The sequence below is a fragment of the Numenius arquata genome, chromosome 2 (assembly GCF_964106895.1).
Source record: "Numenius arquata chromosome 2, bNumArq3.hap1.1, whole genome shotgun sequence".
Lineage (NCBI taxonomy): Eukaryota > Metazoa > Chordata > Aves > Charadriiformes > Scolopacidae > Numenius > Numenius arquata.
In genome coordinates this window covers 102705290-102719291 of record NC_133577.1, presented here as the reverse complement: position 1 = coordinate 102719291, position 14002 = coordinate 102705290, and the positions used below count along the sequence as shown (strand labels likewise).

At 36.7% G+C, this 14002-nt stretch overlaps 1 protein-coding gene across 1 annotated transcript in view; it reads left to right on the top strand.

Annotated features, from left to right (window-relative positions):
- DOCK4 (dedicator of cytokinesis 4) overlaps positions 1-14002 on the top strand; it is a 163669-nt gene that overhangs the window by 98439 nt on the left and 51228 nt on the right. Inside the window, exons 28-29 of the mRNA XM_074167652.1 lie at positions 2777-2875; positions 9693-9787. Coding sequence (XP_074023753.1) covers positions 2777-2875; positions 9693-9787 — 194 coding nt within the window. The remainder of the gene's footprint in view (positions 1-2776; positions 2876-9692; positions 9788-14002) is intronic.

Sequence of the window (14002 nt, the reverse complement as noted above, 5' to 3'; positions counted from 1 at the left end):
GTCACTGTTTTTCTGCACAAAGAAGCAGCATAAAGTAGGAGGCAGCATCAGGCTGTGTGCTGCCATGACTGCACCATTTCTTTCATCTCAAATAGTTTTGGTACCTTGGTACCATTTCATTTTGCAGTGGGGAATCTTGATAGATGGTAACCTGCAAGATGGATGTGGTACTTTAAACTGAGCACAAAGAAGACATGGCTTCAGGGTGTCATTGTTACATTACAGGTGTTGCACTAACAAACATCGAATTTAATGCAATGGTGAAGGTGAAAGTTCTGCTTTAGGATGTCAGTGATTTAGAACTTTGGATTTCCTTAAGAAAGATGTGTTTGCATATAAAGAGTTAGCAGAAAGCAATCCAATTAAAGTGAACCTTTATTGATTCCAATTCAGGTCTTGGAAGTTCAGTCCCTCAGAACCTAAATGAATTGCAATTTAATTGTGAGCTCCATGTATTTTCATAATTGTACTCCATAAATAAGACACAAAATATTACTTCAGGATTCCACCTAAGTGAATTGGATATACCTCTTGGCTTGACTTATGACATTAGAAATAGATGCTAAATGGTTTTTATCAAGGTCGTTGTGTGTGTGGAGTTTGCTTTTGTGCAGGATTCACATGTACCCTGACTATGTAGTCTATGTCTGACACTGGCAGAAATCTTACAATATACATTTTGTGTTAAGTTCAACAAATGCAGCTGAATGTTCATTGTTATTTTAAAAACCAGCTGCCTGTATAGCTACCTACATTTGAATTAAAAGCTCAAATTTAGAAGTCAGTTAACAATTAGCTAGAGCTGGTTCCCTTTTATAGCTAATCTGTCTGTCAACTATAATAGTACAGCTTTCTATAATAGACTGTGATTTTTAATATACTACTATAAGTCAAATTAAATGTGGGAACATAGAAGGAAGGTGACTAGAAAGGACTGCTTAAAATACTTAAGCAAGAAGGGAAGTATTCAAAAGTTCATACTAAAATTTTGTCACTCAAGTTAGCAATCAGGTAAGCTTGCACCCTTATTTATTTACCCTGCTTATTTTGGCTAATTAGCCAAATCTGAGTGGTCTTTGATTTTATAATTGGAATAAAAGTCTCCAAAAATTAAGCCTATTTAGATGAACCTACATTATACTAAATGGCATGATATGATCATATTGAAGCTGGATATAATGAAATTAAAAATATTTTAAAATGATAGAATAACAAAGTCTTGTTGTTTTCTGAAAAGAAATTGATAGGGTTGGAAATAAATTTCCAGGTATTTACAAGATAGCAGCTGTAACCTTGATGGTTATGCCCAGAGCATGAAGATTAAGAGACTTCATAGCCTTGGGATATTGTTTTGAGAATGCTACGTTCACTGTAAAAACAATGATTTTACAGGGAGGTAATTAATTTGGGATCATTACTTCAGTGTAGAATCTTATTATGGGCAAGACAATTATTATTTTATCACTGTGGTGCCAGTGAAAGCCATTGCCTTACACACCACCAAGTATACAAGGTATAATCACAAGTGAATTAGGCCTTCCAATGTAAAATCTGGAACAGCCATTCCTATGAAAACATACTCCCTTTTCTATCTTATTTTCTATTTTTAATGAAAGACAGGGAAAAATCTTCCCAAAATTTTACTTGACAATCAAACGAAAGGCACCGTTTTATAGTACTTTTATCACACCTATCTGTCCTCCAAGTCTCATTCTTCATTCCTGGTAGATACAGGCTGGAAGCGTATTTCTTTTTTTTTTTTTCCTTAACAAGCTTGTACAATTTCAGAATTGTGTTTTTAAGCACTGGGGTGAAATCCAAACCTTTCACTCTTTCCTGTCCTCATCCATTCTGCAGTCAGACCAGATTGATACTATTCAGTGTTTCTTCCCAGTTCAAAAATGAGCAAGCGGACAGGAGAGGGAGAGAGGGAGAACCTATTCCTTCCCATAAGGTCCTGTTCATTTGATCGCTCACTTGGAGGTACCCTGTGCACTTCTCTGCTCTTTAGTTCCTGAATTCCATGCTGCTTGATGGGCAGCCTGGGGAACGTGCATCAGTAGAGGCAGGGAGGAATCCACACAGCAGGACAGTAAGTCCCTCAGCTGCTGCCTGGAGCATCCCTTTTCTGCAGTGTGGAGTGTGAATCCAGGAACTGGCACTGTGGGAGAGAGTGGTCTTGCCCTGTGATTAAGCTCAACTTCTAGATACAAGTTTTAATGAGAAATTTCTCTGTAGATCCAAGGTAACTTCTGATCAAAACATTTTCAAAGTTTGTTCAATCCTATAAATAATTTTTCTTTTTAACAAATATGGGGTTTTTGAGATGAAAAAAAGTTTTGAAAAAATTCCCAGCTAACTCCATTAATTTCTTCCCTAAAGGAAAACAATAGCATTCTTCCCAGAATTATTGCAAAATATTTTTCAAAACTGAGTAAGAGGTAATTTTAGCAATCTAAATAATCTGTTTAAAAACAGATATGAGGGAAACAAATCACAAATCAAAATTTTACTGGTTTAGCCCTTCTGGGACTATTTAAAATAGATTTTGCTAGGCAAGTAAACTCCATTTGGGGGAAAATAATTCTTTAAGTGGAAAGGAAGTTTATAGCTAAATTAATGTATTTTCACAAAATATGGAGTCTAAACCTAATTGTAGATTAATTTCCCCCTGCATTTGTTAATTATTTTTCAGTGCTTATAATATAACAGTTTAAGATGAAGTACAGAAGACGCTGCAATCTATAATATTTCTATTCTTGGATTTTCTGAACAGGGGGAATTTGTCTCCTGTTTGTTGTCACTCTTGCGACAAATGACTGATAGACATTATCAACAGCTTCTTGATAGCTTCAACACAAAGGAAGATCTTAGGGTAAGTAGCAGAATTGTCTTTCCACTCGTTCAAGTTTCTTTTCATTTCCTTTTTTGATTTTTCTCCCTTTAAGATATTCCTGTGCTTTGACGAAACACTTCAGTATTTAAATGCAATCTGTTTTTCAGATTAACTTTTGCACAGGCTTTCATGTGTACTCAGGTCTACTCTTAGGGTGCGGCTAGGATTCTGTTGCTTCTACAATGACAGCAGATAGAATAGGAATTTGAGGGACTATATAATAGCTTTAAAGCCATAAACTTAGCCTCCAAGCCTGTTTTAAGGATGGTTTCAAGCCAAGGTTATACAGTTCTGCTTGATTCTTTCTGTCATAGGTTTTTTTTGTTTGGTTTATTATATTTGTTTATTTATTCATTCATTAAATTATATATGGCAGTGGCAAACACAGTTTGAGAAATGCATATTCAACTAACTCTCCATTTTTCTTAACTGTGCAGCAAGTCCAATGGCAGGAGGAACTGTCAGACTTGTAATGTCTGTCTGCCCAGTTTGATCATGGAAGAAAGTAGCTGCAGAGCTCTTTCAGGGCAGCTTCTACCAGTTTCATTGATGGAGTTACCGGGTTTATGTATATACAGCATTTTTAATTCCTTTTTAGTGAAGGGGGAAGGATTTTTCAAAAAGTTAAGATTTCCTGCATAAAAATATACATTAAGACTTCCACTCTGCTAAACCCTGACAAACTTACATAGTACCAAATTTGACCACACAGTAAATCTTGAGTAAATCTTATGCCCATTATTCAGCCAGTGATCCTAGATAGGAGGGTAATCATGTCCTAGTGTGATAGTATATTTTTAGATGTTAGTCTTAAATTACCACTTGATAAACTTAAGTACTGCCCTGGAAAGGGGAGTCTAGTCATGGTGCAATTTCAGCTTTCCTTAAATTCCTGTTAGCTGTTTAGAGCTGTTCTGAAGAGACCATGCCATTTGTGAGTGCCTTTTCTTTGTACTGAGATGCTCATATTGAGCTTGAAAGATAGAAAACGCTAAGAAGTTATATCTATCATGAATCAAGAGTGCTGCTTAGGAGTTACACAGAGTGGACAATTTTTATACTGGTATTACAGCATCTGTTTTCACCTAGCATAGTTGCTACCCTTAGACAATTTTTAGTGTATGTTGTGGAACCTAGGCATTTTTTACTGATAATATTTTCCCTTTTGTTTGAGTTCTGAGCAGGTCTCTATTCCTAGGTTTAGATTTTTATATTTCCTAGAGGTTTCAAGCTTGATTTCTGTTTGATGTTTCTATGAAATAGTGTTGAGTTTATTCAGATTTTCTTGCTTCCAGAACACGAAGAATCTCTAGAATTAATGCTTGAATGGTGTTTGATTTGACACATTTATATTCCCCCCACGCACACACCCTGCTATTATACAGAGACATATGGAAAGCAGCTGTAGCCAGTGCCATCAGCTATCAAAATAGAGGTCTTGAGAACTCAAGTCCAGTGTTTATTATTTCCATTCAGATCTCATCAAATCAGCATCAGCTCCATCAGTGATTCAGTGGCAGTAGGTAGATCGTAATTAATGCAGCATTCCTTCTTTTCTGAATCTTAAGTAATATAAGATATTGGGTTTTTTCCCCTCACTTGGAAATATCAAGTATCACTGAAATGTGTATAACCGAGAGCAAGAGGGGAAGATGAGAGGTAGTGTGTGAGGCTGACACTGCTGTTAATCATGAGGTGATTGTGTATGACTTAGGCTATCTAAACCGTCTTGCCACTTACCTCCATATTTTTCTGCTTTGTTTGCCAAGTGTGCAACTTCCTTGGTATTTTGTACTGCTTTAAGATATGCTTCTTAGGAAATGACATCAGTATGAGTAAATGAAGATTCAGAAGGTGTAAATTTCTGTGATAAGACTTTTTCTTGGTGTGAGGTGTTTTGAGAGGTTGAACTAGTAGCCATAGTTAATCTTGTGGCTAGTATGTACTTTGGGATTTAAGCTTCTGTGGTAACTACCATCAGCTTGCTGTATTTTTTAATCACCTTTTTGCCCCCCAGTCAGTGATGTCAAAGTGGATTTGGGCTTCCTTAAACCACATGAAAAGTATAAATCTGATGCAGGGTTTCTAAGGGACATATCTGAGTGTAACCCAGGCCTTTGAATTGCTATCTGCTGTGCTTTTTTGCTTTGCCTACCTCTGATTATAATTAACCATCTATACTGAATGATTAGGCATTGCTATCACAAGGTATTTCTTCTTTATTCTGGACTAACTCTCAAGGCGACTATGTCATGTGCTTCCATGACTGCAAGTTTGCACAGCATTTGTGATACTATTAAAAGAATACCTCCACCAAACCGCTTCTCAAAACAAAAATTCACTCATGCAAGTACTTGTAAAAAGGGAGTGAAGGTTGTCATTCAATCTATCGAAATATGCTTGCAGTTCTTATTCTATTTTTTTTAACAGTCTGTACCAAAATTATTAAAGGCTGTTTCCAGCTTGTTAATCACAGTATAGCAAAATGGAGACTTTGAAGGAATGCCATCTACACATTTTTATATGACATGGATCTGAGTGATGCTTTAAGCAAGTGGTTGTTTATGGAAATATTTCCTCTATTTTGTAAATATATTTAGTTTAAGTAATTGACATGGTGACTTTTTATTTTAGTCAGTTCTTTAAGAGAGCAGGTTTTTTCCACACAAAGCAGAAGGTAGAAAAACATTTTATATTTGAAAACATGCAAATGAAGTAAAAAAGAAATGACAGGGGATTCATGGCTGAGTGGTAGCACCAGAGACTATACTTCACTCACTTTTTGAAAAATTGAATTTAATGAGGCAGTAATTTTAAATGCTTCCTTTTATCTTTCAATATTATTTTAAAGATATGCTCCTTTTGCTTACCACAAAATGACATCTTCTTCTAGTAAATATATTTTATAGCAATTTGTAGAACAGAGGTGCACTTGTAGGCGGATATTTGCTGCCGCAAAAAAGCTCAGATATAATTTATGACAAAAGGTAACAGTGGAAGTTATAAATAGAAGTGGGAAAGTGAATGAGAAAAACATTATATGTTAGCACGATGCTGTTTTGACCTCAGCAAGGTGGTTTTGGCTGATATATGTAGGGTTTTTAATTAAAAAATCAAAAGAAGACAAAACAAACAGATAAGCACCTGCCAGAAGGCCTAGTTTTTATCCATTGGAGTGTACCCTACATAATGTGGCAGAATAGATATACAGGAGAGATCTGATGGAGAAAAAGGTAATGTTTCATTAGGATGGGTGTAAACCTTACTAGTTCTCTGAACCCTCTCTTCCATCTAAAGGAGCCTGAACAGGGTACGGTGGGTGCTGAACCCTACCACCAAGTGCAATTTATTCCACTGCTCCCTTCTCTGACCCCTGGGACACAGGCTGTGTGAGGTCTGTAGGCAGGAGGAATGTGGCTGGTGGAGAAGCTCAGTTCTAGCCGCCGTCCTTCCCCTGCTATGCTGGGACATCTGCTCACATATGGACTTCTGAAAGGACAAGTGCTGGGGCAGAGGGATTGCTCTAAACCAAATACTTACGTGGCTTCTGATGTAGATTAAGGAAGCAGTGAAGGAAAGATCTGGGAAAGGAGTTGGCCGCAGGGTAGGTGAGTTGTCTGGGCAGAGACAACTCCCTGTCAAATCATCCTGTCTTGTGGGCACCTTGGCACACTGCAAAAAAGCTCTAGGGTGCTGTACAAATAACTTGATAATAAGTAGCTTGATAACTCTACAGTGTGAGGCAAAGCAATGGACAATCAAGCAATTAGCTTCAAAGTGGACTGTTGATCCAAACTAAAATGTTAATATAGATGCACCCTGAGACATCCAGTGAAGAGTCTGACCTTTTTCACAGAGGATTTTACATGCGTACATGCGTTACATGTGAAAGTAATTCCAAAGCAGTTTTTTATTAAATGAATAGATGTTTTTCAGTCCTTCAGAAGGCATGCTTCTCACTTAACCACAGTTTGATAATTTCATGAAGCAAATATTGCAGCTAAAGGAACTAAAGGAAACTGAACTGTGATATTGTGATATTATTAAGTGGTGTAAAATAGTACTAGAGCTTATGTACACTAGGTAGGAATATTAAGAAATGGTATTTAGAGTATATAAAAGGACAAAATTAGTCTCTTGCTGTCTCTTAAGATAGAAAGCATATAAGAAATTAATTATATCTCCACTTGACCAACCAAATGTTGGTTCACTTATACTGCTGGCAAAAATGGTTTTTAAATGTTAAAATCTGTTACCAAATCGCTATGATGTGTTCAGCAGAGCAGATACAACTATGAAAGATAATAGTTTAGTGCAAAAGAAACAGTTCAAAATATAGTGACAAAATTGATCTTCCATGAACGGTACTTCATAGTAATGCCTTGAAATGTTTGGACCATGAAACAAAAATGAGCGATTGTATCATGCAAAATGCCAGGTGTTGTAAAGGAGATCAAAACGTTTTATGGAATGGCTATATGCCGGTGGGTCCCTTGGGAGCGAGCACTGGCATTGAATATCAATGAGCAGTGCTGACACATGAAGGATCCCAGCACATCAATGGCAAAGTCAACTGGCATTTTACCCTTTGCTTATTTTCGTGCTTATGGTGGATTCATAGGGAACTGTATTACCAAAAACTGAATCCTGAAAAATAAAAGTTCACTACAAATTAATTACAGATTCTACTGTTAATAGAAGCTTAATAGTCATGTCTTGAAAATCTTACAATTGACAAGTTTTTCTAAAGTTTTTTATGAGTTATCTGTTTCTTTTAGTTGTATTTCAGCTTTGAATTATACTGCATTTGGTTTATATGTTTTAACATGTACTATAACAAAGAGGTTTTCAGTCTTGAGTTTTTCAAATCCACATTTTGTATCTAACATCACTTATCGCTAAATTGGTGACACAATTTTTTATGTTTTCTGTTAAAATTAGAAATAATTAGCCTGTTGTTAGTGATTCACACTTTAATGCCAGTATCTCCATTTGGTTTGTTTTAAAGCTTGCTTCAAATAAAAGATTTATTCTGGTCTTAGCCTAGTTACCTAAAGAAATGAAGTGTATATGGTCTTCCTCTCTGTCTGTCATTCTTTTCTTAATGACTTTTGAACAAGCTGATGAATTTCAGCAGGCTTTGGTAGTGGCCTGTGGGTCTCAAAGGGTCTCAAAGTTTACACCTCACAGAGCCCTTGGGTTTTAAGTCCTAAAACCATTGCTTGGTTTCCCAGCAGCAGCCATTTGGTCCCTTCAGTTCAGCGTCCAGTCAGCTCCCTAACAGTAGCAACTTGAATTGTGTCTGGAAAACAGATGGCATAAAAATGGGACATGGGAAAATTTGGGACATTATTGTGAGGTGACATACAGCAGCATTTGAGTCATTGTTGGATTGTTGGGATTACAGCACAGGGAAGGGAGGTAACCCCTAAAGAAAAAAAGGAGCAGGCAGAAACGTTCAAATTTAACTATAAGGTCCAAAGCTATAGGAAAGCAGTCTGGAATAAGTGTGTTGCTCTTAGAGCTACTTGTTTATCTGTAAAGCTGATCACCTGCATTCAAACACTGTGTTATCTGCAGTGAGTATCATTTATACTCTTTAATATAGAGAATTTTTTGGCATCTTGCTCAGAAAACAGGTTGCCTCTTTTATGTAATCTTCTCTGGTGGGTGGGTGCAGGGATCTCAGCTGCTTTTCCAGCGCCTGCATTCGTCCCCCTTTACAGTGATTCTCTGATGAAAGACATCTGTTGTGCAATGCCCATCATCCACACTTTGGTAAACGCACTTGAGAATATATCTTGGTGTTCAAAATTATTTGGTATCCTTTGGTTGTATCTTTATCTCATCTGTGTTTCAGGCTAACTCTCTACAAGTAGTATGGGCAGAATCAATACAAAACCTTTCAAGGTCAGGTACCAGTCTGATTCTGTTAGGTGTGTTATATCACTTGCCTCATGCTCTTTATGATGTCAAAAGCTCCATTTTGCTTACTAAAAAAATACTGGCAGTGCTACAAACAATCAAGATGGGCCATCTGAAGTATTACCCTTGTCGGTAGTTTTATTTGTGAAGAGAAAACCTGAAATCCCGTGTGCTGAGAGAAATAGTTTAATTTACTTATTTATTAGGGAGTTAGATGACAGGAGATGAAATGCTAAAAACTCTTAAGCAGTGCTTTCTACATTCAAAGGAGCTCACATGTTCACTATTTTTATAGATTCAGCAAATAAGACAGAATGGTTAAGTGACCTGCATCCAGCCAACCAGCTGCGATAACAGTTCAGGGGCTCCAGCATCGCTATTGAATTCAGTGGTCTTTGCAAACCCAATGATAAAATTGTCCTTATGCTCTCTGTCTTTCCCACCAAATAATGCCACTTTTAGAATAAATCTTGAAAGTGATGAAAACCTGGCATGATTAAGGAGATATTCAGAACTCTGTAGTGTTTGTGAAGTGCTTTTTTGATTTGCAAATTGTTCTCGGGATCGCATTTGTGGAAGTGTATGGGTGGAAACCAAATGCATCTTTGACATTTCTGTTATGCATTGCTGTCAATCAAATGACACATTAAATTATTTTCCTCCTTTTAAGAAAAATAATAGAATCACTATTTGAAGCTTTCTTGGGGAATCAAAAAAAAAAGAAAAAATATTCACAGGTGTATCTATGTTGAAAATAAATGCAATTCTGCTATTTTTATAGTGATTTTTTGTCTCCAATTAAAATATTTTTAAAGCTTGCCTCTCTTTTTAAAGCAGCAAAGATATATGACTGCTTCTTTTCCTTCCAAAGGATTTCCTGCTGCAGATTTTCACTGTATTTCGGATACTAATACGACCAGAGATGTTTCCAAAAGACTGGACAGTGATGCGTTTGGTTGCAAACAAGTAAGGCATTTTTAATGGTCATAAAAAACATGGGTAGTATGCAAAGATCGTAGTATAAATAAATAAAGCTATATGATGTATGTAATAAAAATGCAAAATATCTGTTATAATGCTGGCTGCAGTTTTTCATTTTTGAATTTGAGATTTAAAATCTCTGCATTTATTTTACACAAGTAGTTCATAATATAATCTGTACCTCTTTTCTTCTGAATTACAGTAAGCACATATAACTGGGAAGTCAGAAACACTTTTACAGAATGAAGATGCTAAGCATCAGCAGCTTTGTTATCCAAGTTGCAAACGACAAGTCTCAACAGAACTTCATTTCAAATCTGTTTGTTGAAATGCTGAGTTGGTAAAGATCTGTTTGCTCTCAAGAAGAAATTATCTGCTGTAATATCATTAACTATGTTTTTGCATGTTTGTTAATTTAGTGCTTGCCAGAAAAAACACAAATTAAAAATCACAAATCAGGAAATGAGGTACAGCACAGGCATCAGTAACGTAGGGCTCTAAGCATTACTTTGAGATGTAACCTGTCTTTGAGCTATTCTTTCTCTGCTCAGGCCTTACTTTTACACAAACAGGTTCCCAGCATTCCTGAGAAGTCATTACAACAGGTCTAAAATTCTTTTTTGTAGGCTTAGCTTTTGAGCAGATAAGCCAGCTGAGCAGTCAACACAATTATACAAACACCAGTGTCGGCAGAGGGAGGGGGGTTGCGTCAGGCAGACCTAGTAATCCAGAATTTAGGATTGACTTAAACTTTCATGATACATATTACAGTGTCTGATGGAAATCAGTTTTTAGTCTGTGTTGTGCCTGTCAGCTCCAAGGAGAACTTAAATTCATGGTGCTGTCCAGACTACTAGTAACAATATTATTGTTACAATTAAATTTGGCACAACTTGTGTTCATGATATATATTTGGAGTGTGAGTGTGTATATGCAAGCATCATAGTATTTGTTCAAACTTTGTCATGACTTGAACAAAATAACATTTTTTGCTCATTTTTATTACCTCAATTTGTGTTAGTAAACTTGCCAAGTTTGAATTACAGCAAAAAAAAAAAAATATTAATAATCAAAGAATGGATATGATCATTTGTTTCTGTGTATCATATTAAAGAAAATATGGCCGATACCAGCCTGCATCTGATACTCATACTGAAGAGATAAATTGAGAAACACAGGAAAGAGGCGAAAAAACATAGGAACTTTTAGACTACATATATAATCTAAGAAATTGTTATATATTCCAGAAACAGCTGGCTTGGCAGATGGCTTCACAACAGCTGACATGTACAAAACTAAGATTTAGGAATGACCTTGGCACATGTTTCTTAGGCTGATGGTATTCAGATATGCTAAAGATGATACTAAATTCTGCAAAAGGACTGTTTACTTGCACCAGCATTTTAGTTAGCATCACACATCTCCTTTTATTAATCCATGTCATGTTGTTTCTGACCTTCTAGGAGGTGACTTTATGTCCAGTTCTGTCAGGCAAAGAAGATTGACAGAAGTTGACAGTAACTGCTGGTGGGAACTGGCCATGAGAAGCCAATCAGATTGGCTAACTGAACCCTGTAACACACAATTGCATAAGCATTACTGTCAGCAAATGGGATGTAAACACATCTTTACCAATTCAGCATTCAATAATTGCTTTGTTAGGCATTCGTTCCTTTGTGGAGGAGATGCTGCTTTGCTATGAAACAGAGGGGTGGCCAGGTGTACTTAAAAGTGTGATGTGAACTGAAGACTCATCATTCCTACGTTATGTATCTATGGCTAAATTTCTCTTCCTTTTTCAGGCAGCAGAAGGGAAAATTCACTTCTATTCTCTCCTCAGCTGCAGAGCAGTAGTTTTTCCAAAGTTGTTTCTGAGCAGGAGCTCCTCTCCTTTCACTTGTGTCTCCCCCACCATTGGCAGTGGCTGCCAACCTTCAGCTTCCCCAGGGTGTTCAAAAGCACAGAGCCCCAGTAGCAGCTTTGCTAGAATTGTCCCAACCCCAAATCTTTAAGTGCAAAGGGAAGAACCTAGAGGCAGGATGAGAAATTAGGGCACTGCCTGCACAGCAGACAGAAGCAGCTGTGAGCCATTCTCCCTGAGCTTCACTTGATGAGCCAGAACGCTTCCAATGATCTGAGACTCTTCAGGATTGGAGGCAAAACTTCTTGAACTCCTTGCTCCTCTGTTCATGTCTAAAAGGAAAGACTAAAAGGTCTAGCTCTCTTTCTTAAGCACGTAATCAAGTAATCCATTAACAGTCTGGATCTTTTCTACCTCCTTCTTCCCAGGAATAAAACGACTGTCATGTATGCTGTGTCAGATGGCCGCCTTCTCGGCTGTCTGGGCTTCAGCCGGAGAAGCGGTAGCTAATCTGAAGGCAGTGTGTGTCTTGGGAGCTTCACCCATCACTGCAGTCACATCACCAGCAGCACTGTCTTTTTTCTCCCCTGTCCCGAGGGTGATATAAAAATTCAAACTGACTAGTATTTACAGGAAGAGAGATTTAGCTTGTCTGAGCCTAAGGAAGAAATGAGTTCTAGCAAGGATAAAATCAGGTAATAAGCTTTTCCTGAGGGGGGAAAAAAAAATATCTTTTTTTTTTTCCTCTTATTAATATACGCAGAACTTCAATTACCTGAAAGATTTTTAGGTCTTAAAATGCCATAATTATTTCAATATATAATATTTATATATAAAAATATTGCTGCCCCCTGGCTTCTAGATTTTTTTCTTTCTTATTGCAGTGTTTTCATTAATTATGTAGCATGTGATACTTGGATGCTATCTGGGATAAAAAAAACCCAGAAGATACTGTGAGCTCATGAAGACAAATCTGTACCTATGCGTAAAGTAAGACAGTTCACGATGATGCATGCACACTCTCTAATTCTGAATGTCCGGATGCCCAACACAAAAAAAATATTAATGGCTAGCATTATAAAACTACCAAGAGACTTCCAAAATTTGAGAAATAAAGTAACATTTAAAAAGGCAGACTTAGCACTAAAGCAGAGAAATTGATCTTTTTTGAATTGTGTTCTGGGGTGGAAGGAGAAGAACATGCAAAAAAATCCTTAATGTTTGTTAGTGTCTAGCAGTTGAGCAATGAGACAGAAATTAACTCTGTTTAAAAGTGCATAACCAAGTACTATTTGTAGTGAACTAATCAGCTTACATTCAGCAAAGCAAAAAATTACTTATGGTTATCTAATATTTCTAACATGGTTGTTAGTACTGAGTGATGAAATATGTCTTTATATTTACTATGGAAATTATAGTTTTAATTTCTTTCATTATAAGGACAGACTTACTTTCTACATCAACTAGGTAGTAAGCTAGTTTGCTGGCCCTCTAAGCAAGGCTTCTCTTTGTAGCTGCAAATGAGCACCACATAATATAGGAAGATGTCTGAATCAGTTGCCTAGCGCCAGAGAGGAATCCAAAATTCAATAATAAAATATGCCAGACTGAAATTGAAGCTTCTGGATAACATCTTCATAATGTCTCTCTCAACTGGAAGTCACCGTGTAATGGTCACTTGCTTAAGTTACCCTAAGGTTAGGAAAAGAATCACTTATCTAATGCTTTAATTGACTGGTATCTTTTGAGACCATTTAACAGACTGAGCTGAACTCCAGGTATGTCATGTTTCATTAACAATTGAGGAGGCTGTTGGAGAGCAAAGTGGGTTTCTATTACTTGCTGAGCAAAGGTTTGATATTTATAACATACTGTGCCTATGTATTATTGAACAATGAACTAATTTTCCACCGCTCTCAGTATGCAAGAACCTTTAATTTTAAAGATCTCTGTATGATTAACTATGTATATCCTTTCAGCATTTAGTGGAATGGTAGAGACGCTAGATAATACAATTTGAAATCTGAATTTTATAAGCATACAAAATGGATGCATGAATATTATTATTTATAGTAAAATAATTGATCTGTAAAGTAAGGTTTACTGTAGTGTGTTGCTTATACTAAAATTGCAAATGTACCTACTGACAGTTGGGCATAGGGACTTTAAATAGAGAATCCTTTTGGTTATCTAACTCAGTAATGACTGAAGCACATTATTATTATTATTTTTAAAGTAACTCAAATGGAATATACGGTAAAGGAAGACACTGAATTAGTGTTAGTTTCATCATTATGGCTGCTTTGAAGGATCCTATTAGCTCCCATGGTGTGGGAGCC